The 23,211-nt window shown below is 36.8% G+C and overlaps 1 protein-coding gene across 1 annotated transcript; it reads left to right on the top strand.

Annotated features, from left to right (window-relative positions):
* Nucleotides 1–3,113: 3,113 nt before the first annotated feature.
* Nucleotides 3,114–18,697, top strand: LOC132564388 (galactoside alpha-(1,2)-fucosyltransferase 2-like). The gene is made up of 2 exons (XM_060229041.1): nt 3,114–3,543; nt 17,724–18,697. The coding sequence occupies exons 1-2, from the start codon at nt 3,114–3,116 to the stop codon at nt 18,695–18,697; spliced, it is 1,404 nt and encodes a 467-aa protein (XP_060085024.1).
* The last annotated feature ends 4,514 nt before the right edge of the window (nt 18,698–23,211 follow it).

Genomic DNA, 23,211 nt, shown 5'->3' with positions numbered 1-23,211 from the left:
TGACGTGTAGCGATGTCGGCCTTCGTGTCACCATATTGTGTAATCTCATAGTTATATTCTAATGACTTAGATGTTACCGTCACGCAAGCAAGCGAGAGACATTTATTTCTAAAGGTATGTATTTTTTGGTATTTTTTTTATGTTAACACGTTTTTATGGAATAAATTGTAAATGTATGTCGCAATAAGGTTTTTGCATGATAGGACACATGAGTAGGATAATCCTGAACATTCAAAGTTTGTTCTAAAAAAATGAAATAATAACGATAATTTTGTTGTAGAAAGTTCTTACAAGTGTTTGATTTTCTTAGATAATTTCCTCAACATATCCCTTCTTACACGTAGTAATATCATACGGCTTTACCTGGTTATGAGGTCAACCAATACTACTTATCTAATACAACTTGGTTGTCTAAATGTATTAAAGATGAAGTGAAAATAAAAAATCTTCAAGTGTAACTAGACAGGAGAATCTTTATTCGTTATCGGGGGATTTAATAAGAGGCATTTAAATACTCCACGTATAAAGAAAGTTGTTTCGAATGTACAACATCAGTAAGACAAAATGATACATTGTTGAAAACAACAAATGGAGGATAATTTCTTCATTACTAACCAGAAAAAATATGTTCTTTACTTTTCATATCCACCGTTACAATAAAGATTATATTTATAAATTGTTTTGAAAAATAGCATCAAGGTCCAATCTCTTGCCCCATACAAAAGAAAAAAAGATACTACAAAAGCAAAAAAAAAAAAAAAAAAAAATTAATTAACAACTCGCATTTAAAAACTTAATTCCTTATTTAGATATCTTCTATACTTGTTTAAATATAGTGTAGTCACAAAAAACAAGGAAAATACACTGTACTTCTCCTAATTTTTCCTTCTCAGAACATGTGATAATTTCCATTGAACAATAGTCTAGTTAGATTTCTGGAACATACTTTTCAGCGTATTCAACAGAATAGCAATATGTATCATTTGAAATCATGCACATTGCCATGTAACAATATTAAAATGAGCATCGACACATTTATTAGGGACCGTATAACTGATGATGATTATTTGCTACCCATATGACCAGTACAGGTGACTATACGTATCAAGCAACGTATGATAGTTTTTGAGTTTTTGTCTTATTGTGTGAGTCATTTACAACAAGTATAAAGTATGTATGGTTTGTCTCCTTTAAAATATAACATATTCTGATCTATAATCATATGTACGTAGGATTTCACATTGAAGATAACATATAAAACATCAATTAAATCATCACAACACGTGGTTACGGTAGAGCATGATGACAATCAGTTGTTGTTAACAGATTCTACGAGAAAAGGTGTCGTTTCTTAATTCAAATCATGTTGATAGGTCATTTAAAATTAACCGCCATCTTATGGTTTCTAGTCGTGTGCATGCGAGCGCGAGTTAGTGAGAACTTGTCAAATGGAAAATGCGAAAGTAATTCTTATTGTAATGTCCAGAACATGAGATGCGCTATCCATCTTATAACTATTTATTTTGTGTTTATCATGCGAATTAAATGCTTAAAATACTTAACCACTATTACCATGTTATATATGCGACGTACATCTTGTGTGTTAATGTACTTGCTTACATAAATTTGTTCTTGTGTATGTTTGTTGTTTTATATTAAGACCTCATTTAATATAACTCGTGACGGGACACTGATAATTCAAACCTGAATTTCTATACTATTTAAGAAAGAACTTTAATGAGGAGAAATGAAAATAATAATAATAAAAAAAGTCTAGCTATATGGTCAGCTGTCAAAAGGCCAAGCATGTAATGTGCAATTAGATAAAACATGCCTATAGACATCTAGAAACAGACACCAGATATATCTACACAAGATAGTAGATTTCGTAATAGAAATCTAGAAACAGACACCAGATATACATACAAAAGGTAGTAGATTGCGTCATAGACATCTAAAAACTGACACCAGATATATATATACAAAGGATGGTAGATTACGTCACCGACATCCAGAAACAGATATCAGATATATATACACAAGATAATAGATTACGTCATAGACATCTAGAAACTGACACCAGATATATATATATACCCAGGAGAGTGTATAAGGCCATAGACATTTAGAAACAGAAACCAGATATATATACACAGGGTAGTAGATTATGTCATAGACATCAAGAAACAGACACCAGGCCCCACATGTATAAAACATCTCAACTTGAGATTTCCTCAAGTCGAGATTTTCCTCAGCTGATATCTCCTCAAAAACGGCTTGTATAAAAGGAACAGGACGAAGTTATCGGCTAGGATGTCCTGAAATTCCTTGAGGAATTTTCATACAAGATATTTTCAAGGAGATATCAGCTGGAGAAAATCTCGACTTGAGGAAATCTCAAGTTGAGATGTTTTATACAAGTCGGGCCAGATATATATACACAGGGTAGTAGATTACGTCATAGACATCTAAAAACAGGGATCAGATATATACAGTCAGGATAATAGATTACGTCATAGACATCTAGAAACAGACACGAGATATATATACACAGGGCAGTAGATTACGTCATAGACATCAAGAAACATACACCAGATATATATACACACGGTAGTAAATTGCGTCATATATATCTAGAAACAGACACCAGATATGTATACACAAGAAAGTAGATTACGTCAAAGACATCTAGAAACTGGCACCAGATATATATACACATGGTAGTAGATTACGTCATAGACATCTAGAAACAGAAACCAGATATATATACACAGGAAAGTAGATTACGTCAAAGACATCTAGAAACTGGCACCAGATATATATACACAGGGTAGTAGATTACGTAATAGACATCTAGAAACAGACACCAGATATGTATACACAGGAGAGTAGATTACGTCTTAGATATTTAGAAACAGACACCTGATATATACACAAGATAGTAGATTACGTCATAGACATCTAGAAACAGAAACCAGATATATATACATAGGATGGTAGATTACGTCATAGACATCTAGAAACTGACACCAGATATATATACCCAAGAGAGTAGATAAGGTCATAAACATCTAGAAACAGAAACCAGATATATATGCTAACAAGAAAAAGAAATGCCGGGTACACTAAATATACTACGAAGTGGACGTCCGCTCGTCACGACGCCACATCAGGATCGGTTTATAAGACTTTCTCACATACGTAATCGCCATCTCACAGCTACCGAAACTGCAAATAACACTCTTGGCAGTCATAACCGCCATATTCATCCTGATACGGTTCGAAACCGATTACGCGTCAATGGCCTAAGAGCCCAACGTCCCTATGTTGGTCAGCCCCTAACTCCTTCGCGTCGCCAACGCCGATTGGCTTGGTTACAAGCACACTCGCCCAGAAATTTTCCTATGAGGCAATGGAGACGGGTATTCTTCACTGACGAATCCCTGTTCACTCTCTACCTTTCGGACGGGCGACTTCGTGTATATCGACGTCGAGGGGAACGTTACACCGACGCGTGCGTCGCTGAGCGGGATAGGTTTGGCGGTGATTCAGTATGTGTTTGGGGCGGTATCTCCTATGGGTTTAAATCACCACTGACCTGATATTCCAGCAAGACAATGCCCGGCCCCATGTCGCTAGAGTTTGTCAGCAATTTCTTGCCAACAATAACGTAATCCCAATCGATTGGCCAGCATTCAGTCCAGATTTGTCTCCAATTGAGCATTTGTGGGACGAATTGGATATGAGAGTTAGGAGACGTCCAAATGCCCCCACTAATCTGGTCCAGCTCACACGTGCCTTGCATGAAAAATGGAATAACATCCCCATTGCAAGGGTTAACACCCTGATGAATTACATGCATAGAAGAATCAGGGCTGCGACAGCTCCGCATGGAGGACACACAAGATACTGAAATGTCCGGCTGTGTTGCGCAATACAAGTAGGGTCATCGCTAAAAGGGGGATATTATTGGCATAATTAGAATTCATAATCGACAGAACCTTCAACAAATGGTTCCAAACGGATGAAATTGTATACAAAAATGAATGAAATAATGTAACATTAAATTATATAATTTAAAAGAATGTTTTTACACGGCGTTTCTTTTTCGTTTTAGTATATAATAAGGTTAGAGTTATATGGAGTTGGGTACCTCAGTCATGACGTATAATACGGTTAGAGTTAGAAATGGAATTGGGTAGATCAGTAATGATGTATAATAAGGTTAGAGTTAGATAGGGAGTTGGTTAGGTCAGTGATGGCGTACAATAAGAATAATTATGGAGCTGGGTAGATCAGTGATGATGTATGATAACGTTAGAGTTAGATATGGAGCTGGGTAGATCGGTGATGATATATACTAAGGATTCAGATAGATGTGGAGTTCGGTAGATCAGCGATGTTGTATAATAAGGTTAGAGTAAGACATGGAGTTGGATAGATCAGTGATGACGTACAAGAAGGATAAATATGGAGCTGGATAGATCAGTGATGACGTATAATAACGTTAGAGGTAGATATGGAGTTAGGTAGATAAGTGATGCCGTATAATCAGGTTAGGGTTAGACATGGAGTTAAGTATATCAGTGATTATGTATAATAATGTTAGATATGTAGCTGGGTAGATCAGTGATGTCGTATAATAAGGTTATAGTTATATTTGGATTTGGGTAGATCTGTGATGACGTATAATAAGGTAAGATTGAGACATGGAGTTTGATATATCAGTGATGCCGTATAATAAGGTTAGATATGGAGCTGGGTAGATCAGTGATGATGTATAATCAAGTTAGAGTTAGATTTGGAGCTGGGTAGATCAGTGATGATGTATAATCAGGTTAGATTAGATATGGAGATGGGTAGATCAGTGATGATGTATAATAATGTTAGAATTATATGGAGTTGGTTAGCTTAGTGATGACATATAATAAGGTTAGAGTTAGAAATGGAATTGGGTAGATCAGTAATGATGTACAATACGGTTAGAGTTAGATAGGGAGTTGGTTAAGTCAGTGATGACGTACAATAAGGATAATTATGGAGCTGGGTAGATCAGTGATGATGTATAATAAGGTTAGATATGGAGTTGGGTAGATCAGTGATGATGTATAATAAGGTTAGAGTTAGATATGGAGTTGGGTAGATCAATGATGATGTATAATAAGGTTAGAGTTAGATATGGAGCTGAGTAGATTAGTGATGACGTATAATGAGGTTACAGTTACATATGGAACTCGGTAGATATGTGATGATGTATAATAAAATTAGAGATAGATATGGAGCTGGGTGATCAGTGATGATGTTTAATAAGGTTAGAGTTAGATAAGGAGCTGGGTAGATCAGTGATGATGTATAATAAGGATTGAGTTAGATGTAGAGTTGGGTAGATCAGCGATGTTGTATAATAAGGATAGAGTTAGATATGGAGCTGGATAGATCAGTGATGACGTAAAATAATGTTAGATGTAGATATGGAATTAGGTAGATAATTGATGATGTTTAATAAGGTTAGAGGTAAATATGAAGTTGGGTAGATCAGTGATGATGTTTAATAAGGTTAGATATGAAGCTGGGTAGATCAGTGATTAGGTATAATAAGGTTAGATATGGAGTTGGGTAGATCAGTGATAACGTCTAATAAGGAAAGAGTTAGATATGGAGCTGAGTTGATCAATGATTACGTATAATATGGTTAGAGTTAGATATAGACCTTGGTAGATAAGCGATGATGTATAATAAGGTTAGAGTTAGATATGGAGTTGGGTAGATCAGTTATGATGTATATTAAGGTTAGGGTTAGATATTGAGTTGGGTAGATCAGTGATGATGTATAATAAGGTTAGGGTTAGATATGGAGTTGGTTAGTTCAGTGATGACGTACAATAAGGATAATTATGGAGCTGGATAGCTCAGTGATGACGTGTAATAAGGTTTGAGTTAGATATGGAGTTGGATAGATCAGTGATGACGTATAATAAGGTTAAAGTTAGATATGGAGTTTGGATATCAGTGATGCTGTTAAGTAACTCTATATACCCTGATTAGAAAGTAATGAGACAAAAATATACGGTTATTATGTCTGTAACGGTGTTATAACATATACTTATAGATCGACTCTAATTAAATTGTATTTACATTTTTGAATCATCAATCAACATTAAATTAAAATGATTAGATTTAATGAAATGGTGTCATTATCAAAACTTGTCTGTTTTAAAGCTTACTATTTCAACCAAAAGTTATTTTATGTGCATTTCCTTTATAATATCAACGTTGTGAAAGCATCCCAAATAGCGATTATGTGTCAGTTACATTTTTTCTTCCAATTTTTCCAGGTTCCTAAACAGAGAGGGAACTATGCACATACCTAAATATGAATCCGCGACGATTTAGTGGTAAGTAGAGATTCCTACAACTATAATGATACCTCTAGAAATATCATGATATCACGTTATTGGCGGGTTAACAGAAAACCCATTCCTGTCCCCATTCTCTTCATGGAACTTTCGTTTAAGATGATATCAAACTAAATCAAATCTTTTCTATATTAACTCACTCATCCCTCTCTTCTATCTAACTCGTTTATCCCTTTCTTCTGTATTAACTCACTCATCCCATTTGCCTATATTTACTCAATCATCCATCTCTTCTATCTAATTCACCCATCCCTGTTTTCTACCTTAAACTCATTCATCCCTCTCTTCTATACCAACTCACTCAACCCTCTCTTTTATCTAACTCACTCATCCCTTTCTTATATATCAACTCATTCATTCTTCTCCTCCATATCTACTTACTCAAGCTTCTCCTGTATTTAACTCACTCATCCCTCTCTTCAATCTAAGTCACTCATCCCTCTATACTATATTAACTCACTCATCTCTCTCTTCTAAATTTACTCACTAATCCATATCTTATATATCAACTCACTGATTCTTCTCTTTTATATCAACTCACTCAACCCTCTCTACTATTTAACTCACTCATCCCGCTATTCTATATTAACTCACTCATCAATCTCTTCTATATTTAATCACTAATCCCTTTCTTCTATCTTTCTCATTCATCCTTCTCTTCTTTACCAACTCACTCATCTCTCTCTTCTATATTTACTCACCAATCCATCTTTTATATATCAACTCACTCATTCTTCTCTTTTATATCAACTCACTCAACCCTCTCTACTATTTAACTCACTCATCCCTCTATTCTATATTAATTCAATCATCCCTTACTTATATATAACTCATTCATCCCTTTCTTCTATCTATCTCATTCATCCCTCACTTCTATCAAACTCACTCATCCCTCACTTCTATCAAACTCACTCATCCCTGACTTCTATCTAACTCACTCATCCCTCACTTCTATTAAACTCACTCATCCCTCACTTCTATCTAACTCACTCATCCCTCACTTCTATCAAACTCACTCATCCCTCACTTCTATGTAACTCACTCATCCCGCTGAGATATCTTAACTTAATTATCCCTCTCTTCTATCTTATTCGCTATTCATTGTCTTCTATCAAAATCACCCATCCTTCTCTTCTTTATTAAATCACTCATCCCTCTCTTCTATATTAAAGCACTCAACCCTCTCTTCTATCTAACTCATTCGTTCCTTTTTTCTCTATTAACTCACTCATCCCTCTCTTCTATCAAACACACCCATCCCTCTCTTCTATCTAACTCATTCATCCCTTTCCTCTATCTAACTCATTTATCCCTATCTTATAAATTAACTCACTCATCCCTCTCTTCTTTCTAACTCACACATCACTTTCTTCTATCTAACTCACTCATCCCTCTCTTCTATCTAACTCATTCATCCCTCTCTTCTATCTAACTCATTCATCCCTCTCTTCTGCATTAACTCTGCCATCCCTCTCTTCTATCAAAATCACCAATCCCTCTATTCTATATTTACTCACTCATCACTCTTTTCTATCAAACTCACCACTCTCTCTCTTATATCTAACTCACCAACCCCTCTCTTCTATATTAAGTCACTCATCCCTCTCTTCTACCTAACTCGCTCATCCCTTTTTACTATAAATACTCAATCATCCCTCACTTCTATCAAACTCTTCCATCCCTCTCTTCTATCTAACTCACCAATCCCTCCTTTCTATGTAACTCATTCATCCCTCTCTTCTATCTAACTCATTCATCCCTCTCTTCTGCATTAACTCTGCCATCCCTCTCTGCTATCAAAATCACCAATCCCTCTATTCTATATTTAGTCACTCATCACTCTTTTCTATCAAACTCACCACTCTCTCTCTCTCTTTATATCTAACTCACCAACCCCTCTCTTCTATATTAAGTCACTCATCCCTCTCTTCTACCTAACTCGCTCATCCCTTTTTTCTATAAATACTCACTCATCCCTCACTTCTATCAAACTCTTCCATACCTCTCTTTTATCTAACTCACCCATCCCTCCTTTCTATGTAACTCATTCATCCCTCTCTTCTATCTAACTCACCCATCCCTCTCATTTACCTAACTCATTCATCCCTATCTTGTATATTAACTCACTCATCCCTCTCTTCTTTCTAACTCACACATCACTTTCTTCTATCTAACTCACTCATCCCTCTCTTCTATCTAACTCATTCGTTCCTCTTTTCTATATTAACTCACTCTTCCCTCTCTTCTATCAAACACACCCATCCCTCTCTTCTATCTAACTCATTCATCCCTTTCCTCTATCTAACTCATTCATCCCTATCTTATAAATTAACTCACTCATCCCTCTCTTCTTTCTAACTCACACATCACTTTCTTCTATCTAACTCACTCATCCCTCTCTTCTATCTAACTCATTCATCCCTCTCTTCTATCTAACTCATTCATCCCTCTCTTCTGCATTAACTCTGCCATCCCTCTCTTCTATCAAAATCACCAATCCCTCTATTCTATATTTAGTCACTCATCACTCTTTTCTATCAAACTCACCACTCTCTCTCTCTTATATCTAACTCACCAACCCCTCTCTTCTATATTAAGTCACTCATCCCTCTCTTCTACCTAACTCGCTCATCCCTTTTTTCTATAAATACTCACTCATCCCTCACTTCTATCAAACTCTTCCATACCTCTCTTTTATCTAACTCACACATCCTTCCTTTCTATGTAACTCATTCATCCCTCTCTTCTATCTAACTCACCCATCCCTCTCATTTACCTAACTCATTCATCCCTATCTTGTATATTAACTCACTCATCCCTCTCTTCTTTCTAGCTCACTCATCCCTCTCTTCTACCTTAAACTCGTTCATCCTTCTTTTCTATATTAACTCACTCATCCCTATCTTCTATCTAACTCATTCGTTCCTCTTTTCTATATTAACTCACTCATCCCTCTCTTCTATCAAACACACCCATCCCTCTCTTCTATCTAACTCATTCATCCCTATCTTATAAATTAACTCACTCATCCCTCTCTTCTTTCTAACTCACACATCACTTTCTTCTATCTAACTCACTCATCCCTCTCTTCTATCTAACTCATTCATCCCTCTCTTCTATCTAACTCATTCATCCCTCTCTTCTGCATTAACTCTGCCATCCCTCTCTTCTATCAAAATCACCAATCCCTCTATTCTATATTTAGTCACTCATCACTCTTTTCTATCAAACTCACCACTCTCTCTTATATCTAACTCACCAACGCCTCTCTTCTATATTAACTCACTCATCCCTCTCTTCTACCTAACTCGCTCAACCTTTTTTTCTATAAATACTCACTCATCCCTCACTTCTATCAAACTCTTCCATACCTCTCTTTTATCTAACTCACCAATCCCTCCTTTCTATGTAACTCATTCATCCCTCTCTTCTATCTAACTCACCCATCCCTCTCTTCTATCTAACTCATTCATCCCTCTCTTCTATCTAACTCATTCATCCCTCTCTTCTGCATTAACTCTGCCATCCCTCTCTTCTATCAAAATCACCAATCCCTCTATTCTATATTTAGTCACTCATCACTCTTTTCTATCAAACTCACCACTCTCTCTCTCTCTTATATCTAACTCACCAACCCCTCTCTTCTATATTAAGTCACTCATCCCTCTCTTCTACCTAACTCGCTCATCCCTTTTTTCTATAAATACTCACTCATCCCTCACTTCTATCAAACTCTTCCATACCTCTCTTTTATCTAACTCACCCATCCCTCCTTTCTATGTAACTCATCCATCCCTCTCTTCTATCTAACTCACCCATCCCTCTCATTTACCTAACTCATTCATCCCTATCTTGTATATTAACTCACTCATCCCTCTCTTCTTTCTAGCTCACTCATCCCTCTCTTCTACCTTAAACTCGTTCATCCCTCTTTTCTATATTAACTCACTCATCCCTATCTTCTATCTAACTCATTCGTTCCTCTTTTCTATATTAACTCACTCATCCCTCTCTTCTATCAAACACACCCATCCCTCTCTTCTATCTAACTCATTCATCCCTTTCCTCTATCTAACTCATTCATCCCTATCTTATAAATTAACTCACTCATCCCTCTCTTCTTTCTAACTCACACATCACTTTCTTCTATCTAACTCACTCATCCCTCTCTTCTATCTAACTCATTCATCCCTCTCTTCTATCTAACTCATTCATCCCTCTCTTCTGCATTAACTCTGCCATCCCTCTCTTCTATCAAAATCACCAATCCCTCTATTCTATATTTAGTCACTCATCACTCTTTTCTATCAAACTCACCACTCTCTCTCTCTTATATCTAACTCACCAACCCCTCTCTTCTATATTAAGTCACTCATCCCTCTCTTCTACCTAACTCGCTCATCCCTTTTTTCTATAAATACTCACTCATCCCTCACTTCTATCAAACTCTTCCATACCTCTCTTTTATCTAACTCACCCATCCTTCCTTTCTATGTAACTCATTCATCCCTCTCTTCTATCTAACTCACCCATCCCTCTCATTTACCTAACTCATTCATCCCTATCTTGTATATTAACTCACTCATCCCTCTCTTCTTTCTAGCTCACTCATCCCTCTCTTCTACCTTAAACTCGTTCATCCTTCTTTTCTATATTAACTCACTCATCCCTATCTTCTATCTAACTCATTCGTTCCTCTTTTCTATATTAACTCACTCATCCCTCTCTTCTATCAAACACACCCATCCCTCTCTTCTATCTAACTCATTCATCCCTATCTTATAAATTAACTCACTCATCCCTCTCTTCTTTCTAACTCACACATCACTTTCTTCTATCTAACTCACTCATCCCTCTCTTCTATCTAACTCATTCATCCCTCTCTTCTATCTAACTCATTCATCCCTCTCTTCTGCATTAACTCTGCCATCCCTCTCTTCTATCAAAATCACCAATCCCTCTATTCTATATTTAGTCACTCATCACTCTTTTCTATCAAACTCACCACTCTCTCTTATATCTAACTCACCAACGCCTCTCTTCTATATTAACTCACTCATCCCTCTCTTCTACCTAACTCGCTCAACCTTTTTTTCTATAAATACTCACTCATCCCTCACTTCTATCAAACTCTTCCATACCTCTCTTTTATCTAACTCACCCATCCCTCCTTTCTATGTAACTCATTCATCCCTCTCTTCTATCTAACTCACCCATCCCTCTCTTCTATCTAACTCATTCATCCCTATCTTATATATTAACTCACTCATCCCTCTCTTCTTTCCAGCTCACTCATCCCTCTCTTCTACCTTAAACTCGTTCATCCTTCTTTTCTATATTAACTCACTCATCCCTATCTTCTATCTAACACACCCATCCCTCTCTTCTATCTAACTCATTCATCCCTTTCCTCTATCTAACTTATTCATCCCTATCTTATAAATTAACTCACTCATCCCTCTCTTCTTTCTAACTCACCCATCCCTCTCTTCTATCTAACTCACTCATCCCTCTCTTCTATCTAACTCATTCATCCCTCTCTTCTATCTAACTCATTCATCCCTCTCTTCTGCATTAACTCTGCCATCTCTCTCTTCTATCAAAATCACCAATCCCTCTCTTCTATATTTACTCACTCATCACTCTTTTCTATCAAACTCACCAATCCTTCTCTTCTATCTAACTCATTCATCCCTCTCTTCTATCTAACTCATTCATCCCTCTCTTCTGTATTAACTCTGCCATCCCTCTCTTATATCTAACTCACCAACCCCTCTCTTCTATATTAACTCACTCATCCCTCTCTTCTATCTAACTCACTCATCCCTCTTTTCTATAAATACTCACTCATCCCTCACTTATATTAAACTCTTCCATCCCTCTCTTCTATCTATCTCACCAATCCCTCCTTTCTATGTAACTCATTTATCCCTCTCTTTCATATAAACTCAATCATCACTCTTTTCTATATAACTCATTTATCCTTTTCTTCTATCTATCTCATTCATCCCTATCTTATATATTAACTCAGTCATCCCTCTCTTTTATCTAACTCATTCATCCCTCCCTTCTATCTAACTAATTCACCCTTCTCTTCTCTATTACTCGTTCATCCCTCTCTTCTATATTAACTCTGCCATCCCTCTCTTCTATCAAAATCACCAATCCCTCTCTTCTATATTTACTCACTCATCACTTTCTTCTTTCCAACTCATTCGTCCCACTTTTCTCTATCTACTCACTCATCATTCTTTTCTATCAAACTCACTAATCCCTCTCTTCTATCTAACTCATCAATCCCTTCTATCAAACTCCCCCATCCCTCTCTTCTTTCCAACTTACCCATACGTCTCTTCTATCTAACTCGTTAATCCCTCTATCCTATTTAACTCCCCTATCCCTCTCTTCTTTCAAACTCACCCATCCGTCTCTTCTATCTAACTCGTTAATCCCTCTATTCTATCTAATTCACTCTTCCCTATCTTCTATCTAACTCACCCATACCTGTTTTCTATCTAACTCACTACTCCCTCTCTTCTATTTAACTCACTTATTCCTTTCTACTATATTAATTCACCCATCCATCTTTTCTATCTAACTCACTCATCCCTCTCTTCAATCTAAGTCATTAATTCCTCTCTTCTATCTAACTCACTTATTCCTTTCTTCTATATTAACTGAATCATCCCTCTCATCCCTCTAACTCATTCATCCCTCTCTTCTATCTAACTCATTCATCACTCTCTTCTATGTAACTCATTCATCCTCTCTTCTATCTAAGCCACTCATCCCTCTCTTCTATCTAACTCAATAATCACTCTCTTCTATCAAACTCACTCAGCCCTCTCTTCTATCTAACTCAGCCATCCCTCTCTTCTATCTAACTCACTCATCCGTCTCTTCTATCTATCCCATCCCTCTTTTCTATATTAACCCACTCATCCCTGTCTTCTATCTAACTCACCCATCCCTTTCTTCTATCTAACCCACCCATCCCTCTCTTCTATATTAAGTCACTTAATCCCTCTGTTCTATCAAACTCAGCCATCCCTCTCTTATATCTAACTTACTCCGTCTTTTATATCTATCTCATCCCTCTTTTCTATATTAACCCACTCATCCCTCTCTTCTGTCTAACTCATTCATCACTCTCTTCTATGTAACTCACTCATCCTTCTCTTCTTTCTAACTCATTCATCCCTATCTTATATATTATCTCACTCATCCCTCTATTTTATCTAGCTCACTCATCCCTCTCTTCTACCTTAAACTCATTCATCCCTCTCTTCTATCTAATTCATTCATCATTCTCTTCTATACAACTCACTCATCCCTCTCTTCTATCTAATTCCCCCATCCCTCTCTACTTTCAAACTTACCCATCCGTCTCTTCTATCTAAGTCGTTAATTCCTCTATTCTATCTAACTCATTCATCCCTCTCTTCTATCTAACTCACCCATACATCTTTTCTATCTAACTCACTACTCCCTTTCTTCTATCTAATTCACTTATTCCTTTCTTCTATATTAACTCAATCATACCTCTCATCCCTCTAACTCACCCATCCCTCTCTTCTATCTAACTCACTCATCAATCTCTTCTACCAAACTCACTCAGCCCTCTCTTCTATCTACCTCACCCATCCCTCTCTTCTTTCAAATTCACCCATCCCTCTCTTCTATCTATCTCATCCCTCTTTCTATATTAACCCACTCATCCCTGTCTTCTATCTAACTCATTCATCACTCTCTTCTATCTAACTCACCCATCCCTTTCTTCTATCTAACTCATTCATCCCTCTCTTTTATCTAACTCATTCTTCCCTCTCCTATATATTAACTCACTTATCCCTCTCTTCTATATTAACTCACTCATGCCTCTCTTCCATCTAACTCAATCATCCCTTTCTTCTATTTATATCAGCCATCCCTTTCTTATGTTTTTACTCACTTATCCTTCTCTTCTTTCTAACTCACTCATCCCTCTGTTCTATATTAACTCACTCATCCCTCTCTTCTATCTAACTCACCCATACCTCTTTTCTATCTAACTCACTACTCCCTCTCTTCTATCTAACTCCCTTATTCCTTTCTACTATATGATCACACCCATCCGTCTTTTCTATCTAACTCACTCATCCCTCTCTTCAATCTAAGTCATTCATTCCTCTCTTCTATCTAACTCACTAATTCCTTTCTTCTATATTAACTCACTCATCAATCTCTTCTATCAAACTCACTCAGCCCTCTCTTCTATCTAACTCACCTATCCCTCACTTCTATCTAACTCACCTATCCCTCTCATTTACCTAACTCATTCATCCCTATCTTATATATTAACTCAATCATCCCTCTCTTTTATCTAACTCACTCATCCCTCTCTTCTACCTTAAACTTATTCATCCCTCTCTTCTATATTACCTGACTCATCCCTCTCTTCCATCTAGCTCGTTCATCCCTCACTTTTATATTAACTCACTCATCCCTCTCTCCTATCTAATTCATTCATCACTCTCTATATGCAACTCACTCATCCCTCTCTTCTATCTTACTCCTCCATCCCTCTCGTCTTTTAAACTCACCCATCCGTATCTTTTATCTAACTCACCCATCCCTCTCTTCTATCTAACTCACCCATCCCTTTCTTATGTTTTTACTCACTCATCCTTCTCTTCTTTCTAACTCACTCATCCCTCTGTTCTATATTAACTCACTCAACCCTCTCCTCTATCTAACTCACCCATTCTTCTCTTATACCTTAAACTCATTCATCCCTCTCTTCTATATTACCTCACTCATTCCTCTCTTCCATCTAACACGTTCATCCCTCTCTTCTATACTAACTCACTCATCCCTTTCTTCTATATTAACTCACTCACCCCTCTCTTCTATCTAATTCATTCATCATTCTCTTCTATGCAACTCACTCATCCCTTTCTTCTATCTAACTCCCCCATCCCTCTCTTCTTTCACACTCACCCATCCGTCTCTTCTTTCTAACTCCTTAATCCCTCTATTCTATCTAACTCACTCATCCCTCTGTTCTAAAATTAACTCACTCATCCCTCTCTTCTATATCAACTCACTCAACCGTCTCCTCTATTTAACTCACTCATCCCTCTCTTAAATCTAACTAAACCATCCCTCTCATTTACCTAACCCATTCATCCCTATCGTATATATTGACTCACTCAACCCTCTCTTATATATTAATTGACTCATCCCTCTCCTCTTTCTTACTCACACAACCCTCTCTTCTACCTTAAACTCACTCATCCCTCTCTTCTATACTAACTCACTCATCCCTTTCGTCTATATTAACTTCCTTTTCCCTCTCTTCTATCAAACTCACCCATCCCTTTCTTCTATATTAACTCACTCATTCCTATCTTCTATCTAATTCACTCATCTCTGTTTTCTATCTAACTCATTTACCCTCTCTTCTTTATTTACTCACTCATCCCTCTCTTCTATATCAACTCACTCAACCCTCTCTTCTATTTAACCCACCGATCCCTCACTATTTTATTAAATTAAACATCCCTCTTTTCTATCTCAGTCATTCATCCCTCTCTTCAATATTAACTCACCCATCCATCTTTTCTATCAAACTCACCCATTCCTGTCTTCTATCTGACTCACTCATCCCATTTTCTATCGAACTCACCCATCCCTCTTTTCTATCTACCTCAATCATCCCTATCTTCTTTATTAACTCACCCATACCTCTTTTCTATCTAACTCACTCATCCAACTCTTCTATATTAACTCACTTATCACTATCTTCTATCTTACTCACTCATCCTTCTCTTCTACCTTAAACTCACTCATCCCTCTCTTCTATATTAACTCACTCATCCCTCTCATCTTACTAACTCACCAATTCTCTCTTCTATCTAACTCAATCATCCCTCTCTTCTAAAATTAAATCATTCATCCCTCTTTTCTATCTCACTCATTCATCCCTCGCTTCCATATTAACTCACCCATCCCTCTCTTCTGTCTAACTCACCCATCCCATTTTCTATCGAACTCACCCATCCCTCTCTTCTATCTAACTCAATCATCCCTCTCTTCTATCTAACTCACGTATTCCTTTCTTCTGTATTAACTCACTCTTCACTCATTTCTCTATAACTGACTCATCACTCATCAATCTAAGTCACATATCCCTCTCTTCTATATTAATTAACTCATCCCTATCTTCTATATTAACTCATTCATCCCTATCTTCTATCGAACTCACTCATCTCTCTTTCTATCTAACTCACTCATCCCTGTCTTCTATATTTACTCACTCATCCCTGTCTTCTCTATTAACTCACTCAACCCACTCTTCTATCTCAGGTCTGCTACCTCAACCTCCTAATCCCTCTCTCCCTCATAACTTACAGGATGATAGAGAATATCCATGAAATACTACCGTCAAATTAGGTACCTGCGTAAATACTAAACACCCGCTGACGACACATTATATGTTACACACAGATCCTATATGTACTTTTAGAAATCTGACAATTGAATAGGACCTAATGATCCAGCATTATCTTAAAATCCAAGTCGTGGACCTCTCAACTACAATTTACTCCCACGTTTATCGCAGAGATAAAACACATAGATATAATCTATATATAGGTTAGAAAAGGTTAAAAAAAATTACAAAGGTATTACTTGATACCGCTATTTTCATTCTGAAAAAGTATATTTCCTGCTCAAAAAAAGTGTTTGTAACCTAAACATTATGTGATCTTTCTAAAGAAGAAAATACTGTGTAATCACAACAATCCAGGTTAAAAATCAGTGATAAGTATACGGACCTGGATTTCTTAACCTCACAAGAACCCTTATAAACATCGTTTTATTGCTCGCTCGTCCAGCTGTTCAACCCACCCTTTTTCAAAGCTACTAACCATTATTCTTGGCGGTATCAAATGTGTTTTGTTTTATCATGAATCAAGTCACTTCCAAATTTGCATGGTTTTGCACAGTCTAATGTCCAAAGCCATTTTCATAGCTTGCCAATCAACATTTGACCCGAAGACCGTTCTGTCAAATCTCGACGCTTATTCTTTATGTCCGTTTTCTTGTTGTCCTTTACTCAAATATTGCTAGATTAACGTTGCCTTTGTTTAGTTTTTTAATTTCTGTTATGTATCACGGTTAAATGCCTCGAGACTCCTTGTCACAAGTATTAGGATGGTAGTTAACCTTACGCCCTGTTGTCATATACGTTACGATCAATATGTATGTCTCTACCTCATTAAGTGAAGGAAGAACGTCATCATATTGATGATTTATATCTTTCAGATTTCATACTACCAGCCTTCGTTTGCAGTCTTGTACTGAATGTCGTGTGCCTGATCGAGAATTTTTGGAATTTTTCGGAAAACCATCATGGATCAAATTATCTTCAGCCTCAAGCTTATAGCTATCTTTGTCCGTTCTTTAGAGGGGGGCTTGGAAACCTGATGTTCATGTATGCCTCAATTTATGGTATGGCAAAAGAGAAGGGCATGGGCATTGGAGTGTATAAAAACATGGAGTTGTATAGAATGTTTAATATCACTGAGAAAGCTATTAAAGATACACGTATATGTGATAAGGCAGTTGAAATTTACGAATACAGACCATGTGCTTATGACGTAGCTACGACCGGGTTTACGTCATCAAAGAATATCAGGCACAAATCATATCTTCAATCTTGGAGATACTTTGAAGATATCGAGGAGGATATTCGAGCGCAGTTTGTTTTTAAAGATTTTATAAAAGCGAAGGCGGCAGATATTCTTCGCCGGGCAGTCGCTACTTATATAAAGCAATATCCTTCCTTGCAATCCAGCGTTGGAAATTTAACAATAGTAGGCGTTCATATCAGAAGAGGCGATTATTTGAAGAAAGACAAAATTCAATATGGTTATGAGGTAGCTTCTTCTGCTTATGTAGAAAAGGCCTTACAGTATTTTAGAGATAAATATAACAATACGTTGTTTCTAATTTTCACTAATCCTAATCCACCGGATATCAAGTGGTGTAAACAATATATAAACGGAAGTGACGTTGTACACATGAAAGCAAATGCGCGCGAAATTGACATGTGTGCTATTTCACAATGTAACCATACTGTTATGACGGTTGGCACATTTGGCTGGTGGGCTAGCTGGATAAATAAAGGAGAGACAATATATTACAAGGATGTTGCAACACCTAAAAGTTCATTATTGGATGATTTCAGTCAAGATATGACAGATTACTTTTATCCCGGCTGGATAGGGATGGATTAAATAATTGACGACTATGACTTAAACCACAAGTAAAATCGTATGTTGTCGTGAAGCGCAATTTTCATCTCGTGTACATTTGATTCCATGCACATTTATTTTCGTGGATTAAGAGTTCCCACGAAATTAAAGAAAATATATTGCCCACGTAAATTAGTTATTTTACGGTATACACAAACCAATGACGACACCAAGGAATTTCTAACTTGATACAAACTGGTTTACGTCATATGAGATATTTCATACATGATAAAACAAGATAAATATATACATGAAGATAGATATCAAAAACATGTATTTTATCTATATAACAAGGTCTCCCGATATTAAAACGGTTCTTCATTTGGTTCTTTATACCTTCTTGTTTTTCTTTTGTCTAAAGACGAATTCAATTTTATATACGAAAGAGCATTGCGTTTTGAGTCTTGGTAACATTTGGGAGTAATAATTTTGGATTTTTTGTACTTGTTTTATCTTACAGCACTTGATAATAATTGATATTGAAATTCTATTTTTGTCGTTGACGTCAATAAAAAGAAGCAAAAATAATCTAGTTGTTTTTAATGGAAAACAAAAAACGCTTTAGAGCATGCAAAATGAACGTACCACTTTTGATGTCTTGCCAAGTAAACACACAAAGATCACCTAGGTATGACAGACTGATGAGAAAATGGACTTTTGATGAAATGAACACACAAGGTAGGCAATGTCGAAAATGCAATGATATTTATTCTTGTAATGTTCACAGAAGCCTAAATAATACTGAGGTTAATAGAGGAGATATTTACACTAAGACGACTTGAAACGTATAAGGACAATAACACCCGGTGTTCCGCAAGGGTATGCGTCTTGTGATTCATTGTAAGTAATCATTGTAAGTAATGTCAAGCCCTTGAATTGGAACAACGGATTCACCAAACAAACTAAAACTATAGAGCATGCCTTTAACGATGGCGGTGTTTATATCAAAAGGTAATTAAAATTTCAAAACCTTCTATATTATAAATTCATAAAAAATATATACCAACATAGTAACAGTTAAGAAAGTAGGCAATAAAATCATCGACTATTAGTCTCAACGGGAATCGGAGGACAATAGGGTTACGTGGTGTCCGTCGATCTGTCTCACCTTTCCTTGTCGGGCTCGCCTACCCTACTTGTCACTGGAACTTTATACATCTGACATAGGTAGATCTAGTTTAGACTGTATGTCCTGAACAAAAAGTAGGCCACTCCGTTCCACATTTTGATACTTGATAAAAACAAAATAAAATGATTGCCAATGAGTTCAATTTCAACACTTCTTATCACTGAAAATTTGTATTCGGAGTATGTGCTCACCTTGACCTCTATTTTGACCTTTTACCTAAAATAGGAATGTAGTTGATACCATCGATAAAGATTAAATGTATTTAATCTTGGACTTAAACAGAGAACAAACGTGAAACTGGGTTAAAATGTAACAACTTAGTGCGTAATCAATATTATAAAGACGATAGTACTGGAACAACCTTGGAGAGCATTATCGTGAGGAAGTTTGTTTTGAGTGTTAAACAAACATAAAAAGGGGGGCTTGTGTGACCCTATAACTATATGCTATATGAAATGGAGTATTTGAAAACATAATTGTATAGTTCTCTTGTAAGGACGTGTTAGGAGAATATACAATTTGTTAACCATTGCCAAATTGATTAAAATATTTTTGAAATGATATAAACGAAATTAAAATCGATAAACGGTAAATTCTCCATCCCAGGAAATGTAGACAGCATTCATATCTTAAACGACAGTCTTTGATATGATAGTTTTCCATTAAGTTGGAACTCTTCATCTTATATAACTCTTCACAAAAATGATATATTTGCATTAAGACAAGGCTGTCAATTTTAATTCCTACTTTTAAATAATGATATATTTACAGTAAGACAGGGCTGTTATCTTTAATTGCTACTTTTATATGATGATATATTTGCAGTAAGACCGGGCTGTCATATTTAATTGCTACTTTTAAATAATGATATATTTGCAGTAAGGCAGGGCTGTCATCTTTAATTGCTACTTTTATATGATGATATATTTACAGTAGGACAACAGTAGGCCTCTCCTCCTGATATCTTACTTTGATATAATGATTTTTTTAGACAGTTTAAAGTCATATATCAAAATAAATTTAAAAAATCAATAAAAAAGTGGAAACATAATGTTACACCTGATAATCAACAATCAACATTAATAATAAGCAACGGGACTCGGCACATTGATAACACAGTAATATACTGTATACAGTAATACAGTAATACATGACTATATGATATATATAATATGTTTAACAAAATGACCGCCGTAGAAGGTGACGCGGAACATCGCCTCCAAAAAGAAACTCGCAATGTGTGCACTAGTAGCCAAGGTTTTTATTCTGATCTGAGACCAGCAATGATGCAAGATGATGATAGTAATTTTCATCATGATTTCGAAGGAATTAGTGAAGAAACATTTGTAAAAGAGAGTGTAAGTGTTCAAAATGCCATGGGTGACTCTGACCCGATGTATCCCCCGACCCAAGATGTCCATGTCGATTTGGTTCATTGTGCCCCACAGGCCCATTCCCCTGTATCACGCTAGTCAGCAAACCATAACCGGTCACACAATCAAGAGCTAATCGATTATATAGCCAGTAAAATTATCAATATCTCAACAGATGAATATGTCAAGAAAATTACTGAGATATTTGAGCGATCAGAGGGGACTGTGATTTGGTATAGAACATTTTACTTGGCCGAGCGATGATGTTGGTACTGAAATTGAAAACAACATCATAATTCATTCCGTCTGTGAACGTCTGAAAACAGTAGAAAATGCACTGAAAGACAGTCAAGTGAGAGAGTGCCGAATGCTGAAATTAACGGCGGAAATGAAAAAAGACAATACACATCTTGCTGACACTGTCATAGAACTACGAAATGCACTAGCATGTCTCAGTCGTATTCGGAAGTTTTGCGGGGCAACAGTGAAGGTAAAACTCATGCAAGGAGCCCCAGTATACCACTGGCTCAAATTCCTAACGGGACCGTCTTACCTGGCGAGTGTTTGAGCGATACTACTTTATCTGTCACGAGTAAACAAGGACACGTGAGTGACTCTACGGAAGCCAGTACAGATCATGTTGACATGGAAGTACTGACCCCTCAAAAAACCCACGACATCACCGTCAAATAGTAAACTTAGGCCATCTGGTAACGATGGGCCACTTGTAGACACCAATCGAACAGGTGCGACTAAGTCAACAAAAACCACTAGAAACAATGTATCAACAGTGAAATCAAGTCAAGGCGCCAAAGAGGACAATGACGTGTTTATTGGCGTTCACCGTAAACAAACAGCGCGTTACTATTTAAGTGGAATCAGATCCGAGAGTACCAAAAATGGTATTCTCAAATTCGTTCAAATCAAAGGAGTAAAAGTTACTGACTAAAGAATGTTCGAACAGCGTAAGGGTTCCTTTACGGCAAAAGTTAATGTTTCCGCAGCTCATGCTTACTAGGTAGACAGTCCGGGTTTCTAACCCAACAGTGTTTCTTGCAGACCTTGGCTTAGCAGCAAAGAATGGCAAGAAAAGCTAGACGAGCGTAAAAATGACTTCAGTAAAAACCCGAACACAGACGATTACGGATGGCGTAATGACAATGAAGACTATTACAGCAATTACGACCACGATTCTGAAAATCACTGGCGTTACAACGACCGCCATTTGTGAAAAGCACCAGTCTTAATAAAACAATACGTTACGAACTGTGTTATGTTTTTACTTCATGGCCTTCTCCATACTTACATTGAATGTTCGAGGAGCGTTCTCATCAGCAAAAGGTTTGTTTGTGCTATCAAAGCAATCGAACTGTGACCTCGCCGTTATAACCGAGCATAAACGGAGTCATAAATCATTAACTTTTTTGGACACGATAAACTCTGATTATTATGCAATCAACGCAAATACTGTCGAATGTTCTAGTGATGGTATTGGTGTCTCGTTCTTGGTGAAAAAGTCGTTATGATATAGCATTTGCTCCTTAGAAGAAGTAGCTGCCATCAAAATGACAACGGTTTCCGGACAATCCGTTTACATTTTTGGAGTTTACATGCAAAGTGACAATGACGTTAAAGAGTATAAAGACACTCTGCAGTATCTATGTGACATACTTACCTTCTACTCACTAAGAGGAAAAGTTGTAATAGCCGGTGATTTTAACGCACGTATACAGGAAGATCCCCAGTATTACGCGGCGAAGCAGAAAGCCAGTGCGTTAAACGACGTTATAAACGTTTGCAAATTGCAAAGGGCCGAAGTATACATTTAGACCTTGCGAACTACTTTAGATTATATTCTTGTTGATGAAACTTCACTTAGCAACATATACTATAGTATTATCTCAGACAGTGCCGATATTGAGATCGCTTCAGATCACCTGCCAATCGTTGGTGTGTTTGATTTCAGCGTTCCAAATCACAAAACACATCTGAAA

This window comes from Ylistrum balloti, unplaced genomic scaffold, assembly GCF_031769215.1.
Source record: "Ylistrum balloti isolate Yb309-2 unplaced genomic scaffold, AGI_CSIRO_Ybal_v1 Utg372246, whole genome shotgun sequence".
NCBI lineage: Eukaryota > Metazoa > Mollusca > Bivalvia > Pectinida > Pectinidae > Ylistrum > Ylistrum balloti.
The sequence above is the reverse complement of the archived record's forward strand: the minus strand, read 5'-3'. Positions and strand labels throughout refer to the sequence as shown.

Coding starts and splice junctions, on each gene's coding strand:
- LOC132564388 (XM_060229041.1), top strand. CDS start 3,114: ATGCCGGGTACACTAAATATACTACGAAGTGGACGTCCGCTCGTCACG. Junction 3,544..17,723: donor TGAGCGGGATAGGTTTGGCG/GTGATTCAGTAT, acceptor TATATCTTTCAG/ATTTCATACTACCAGCCTTC.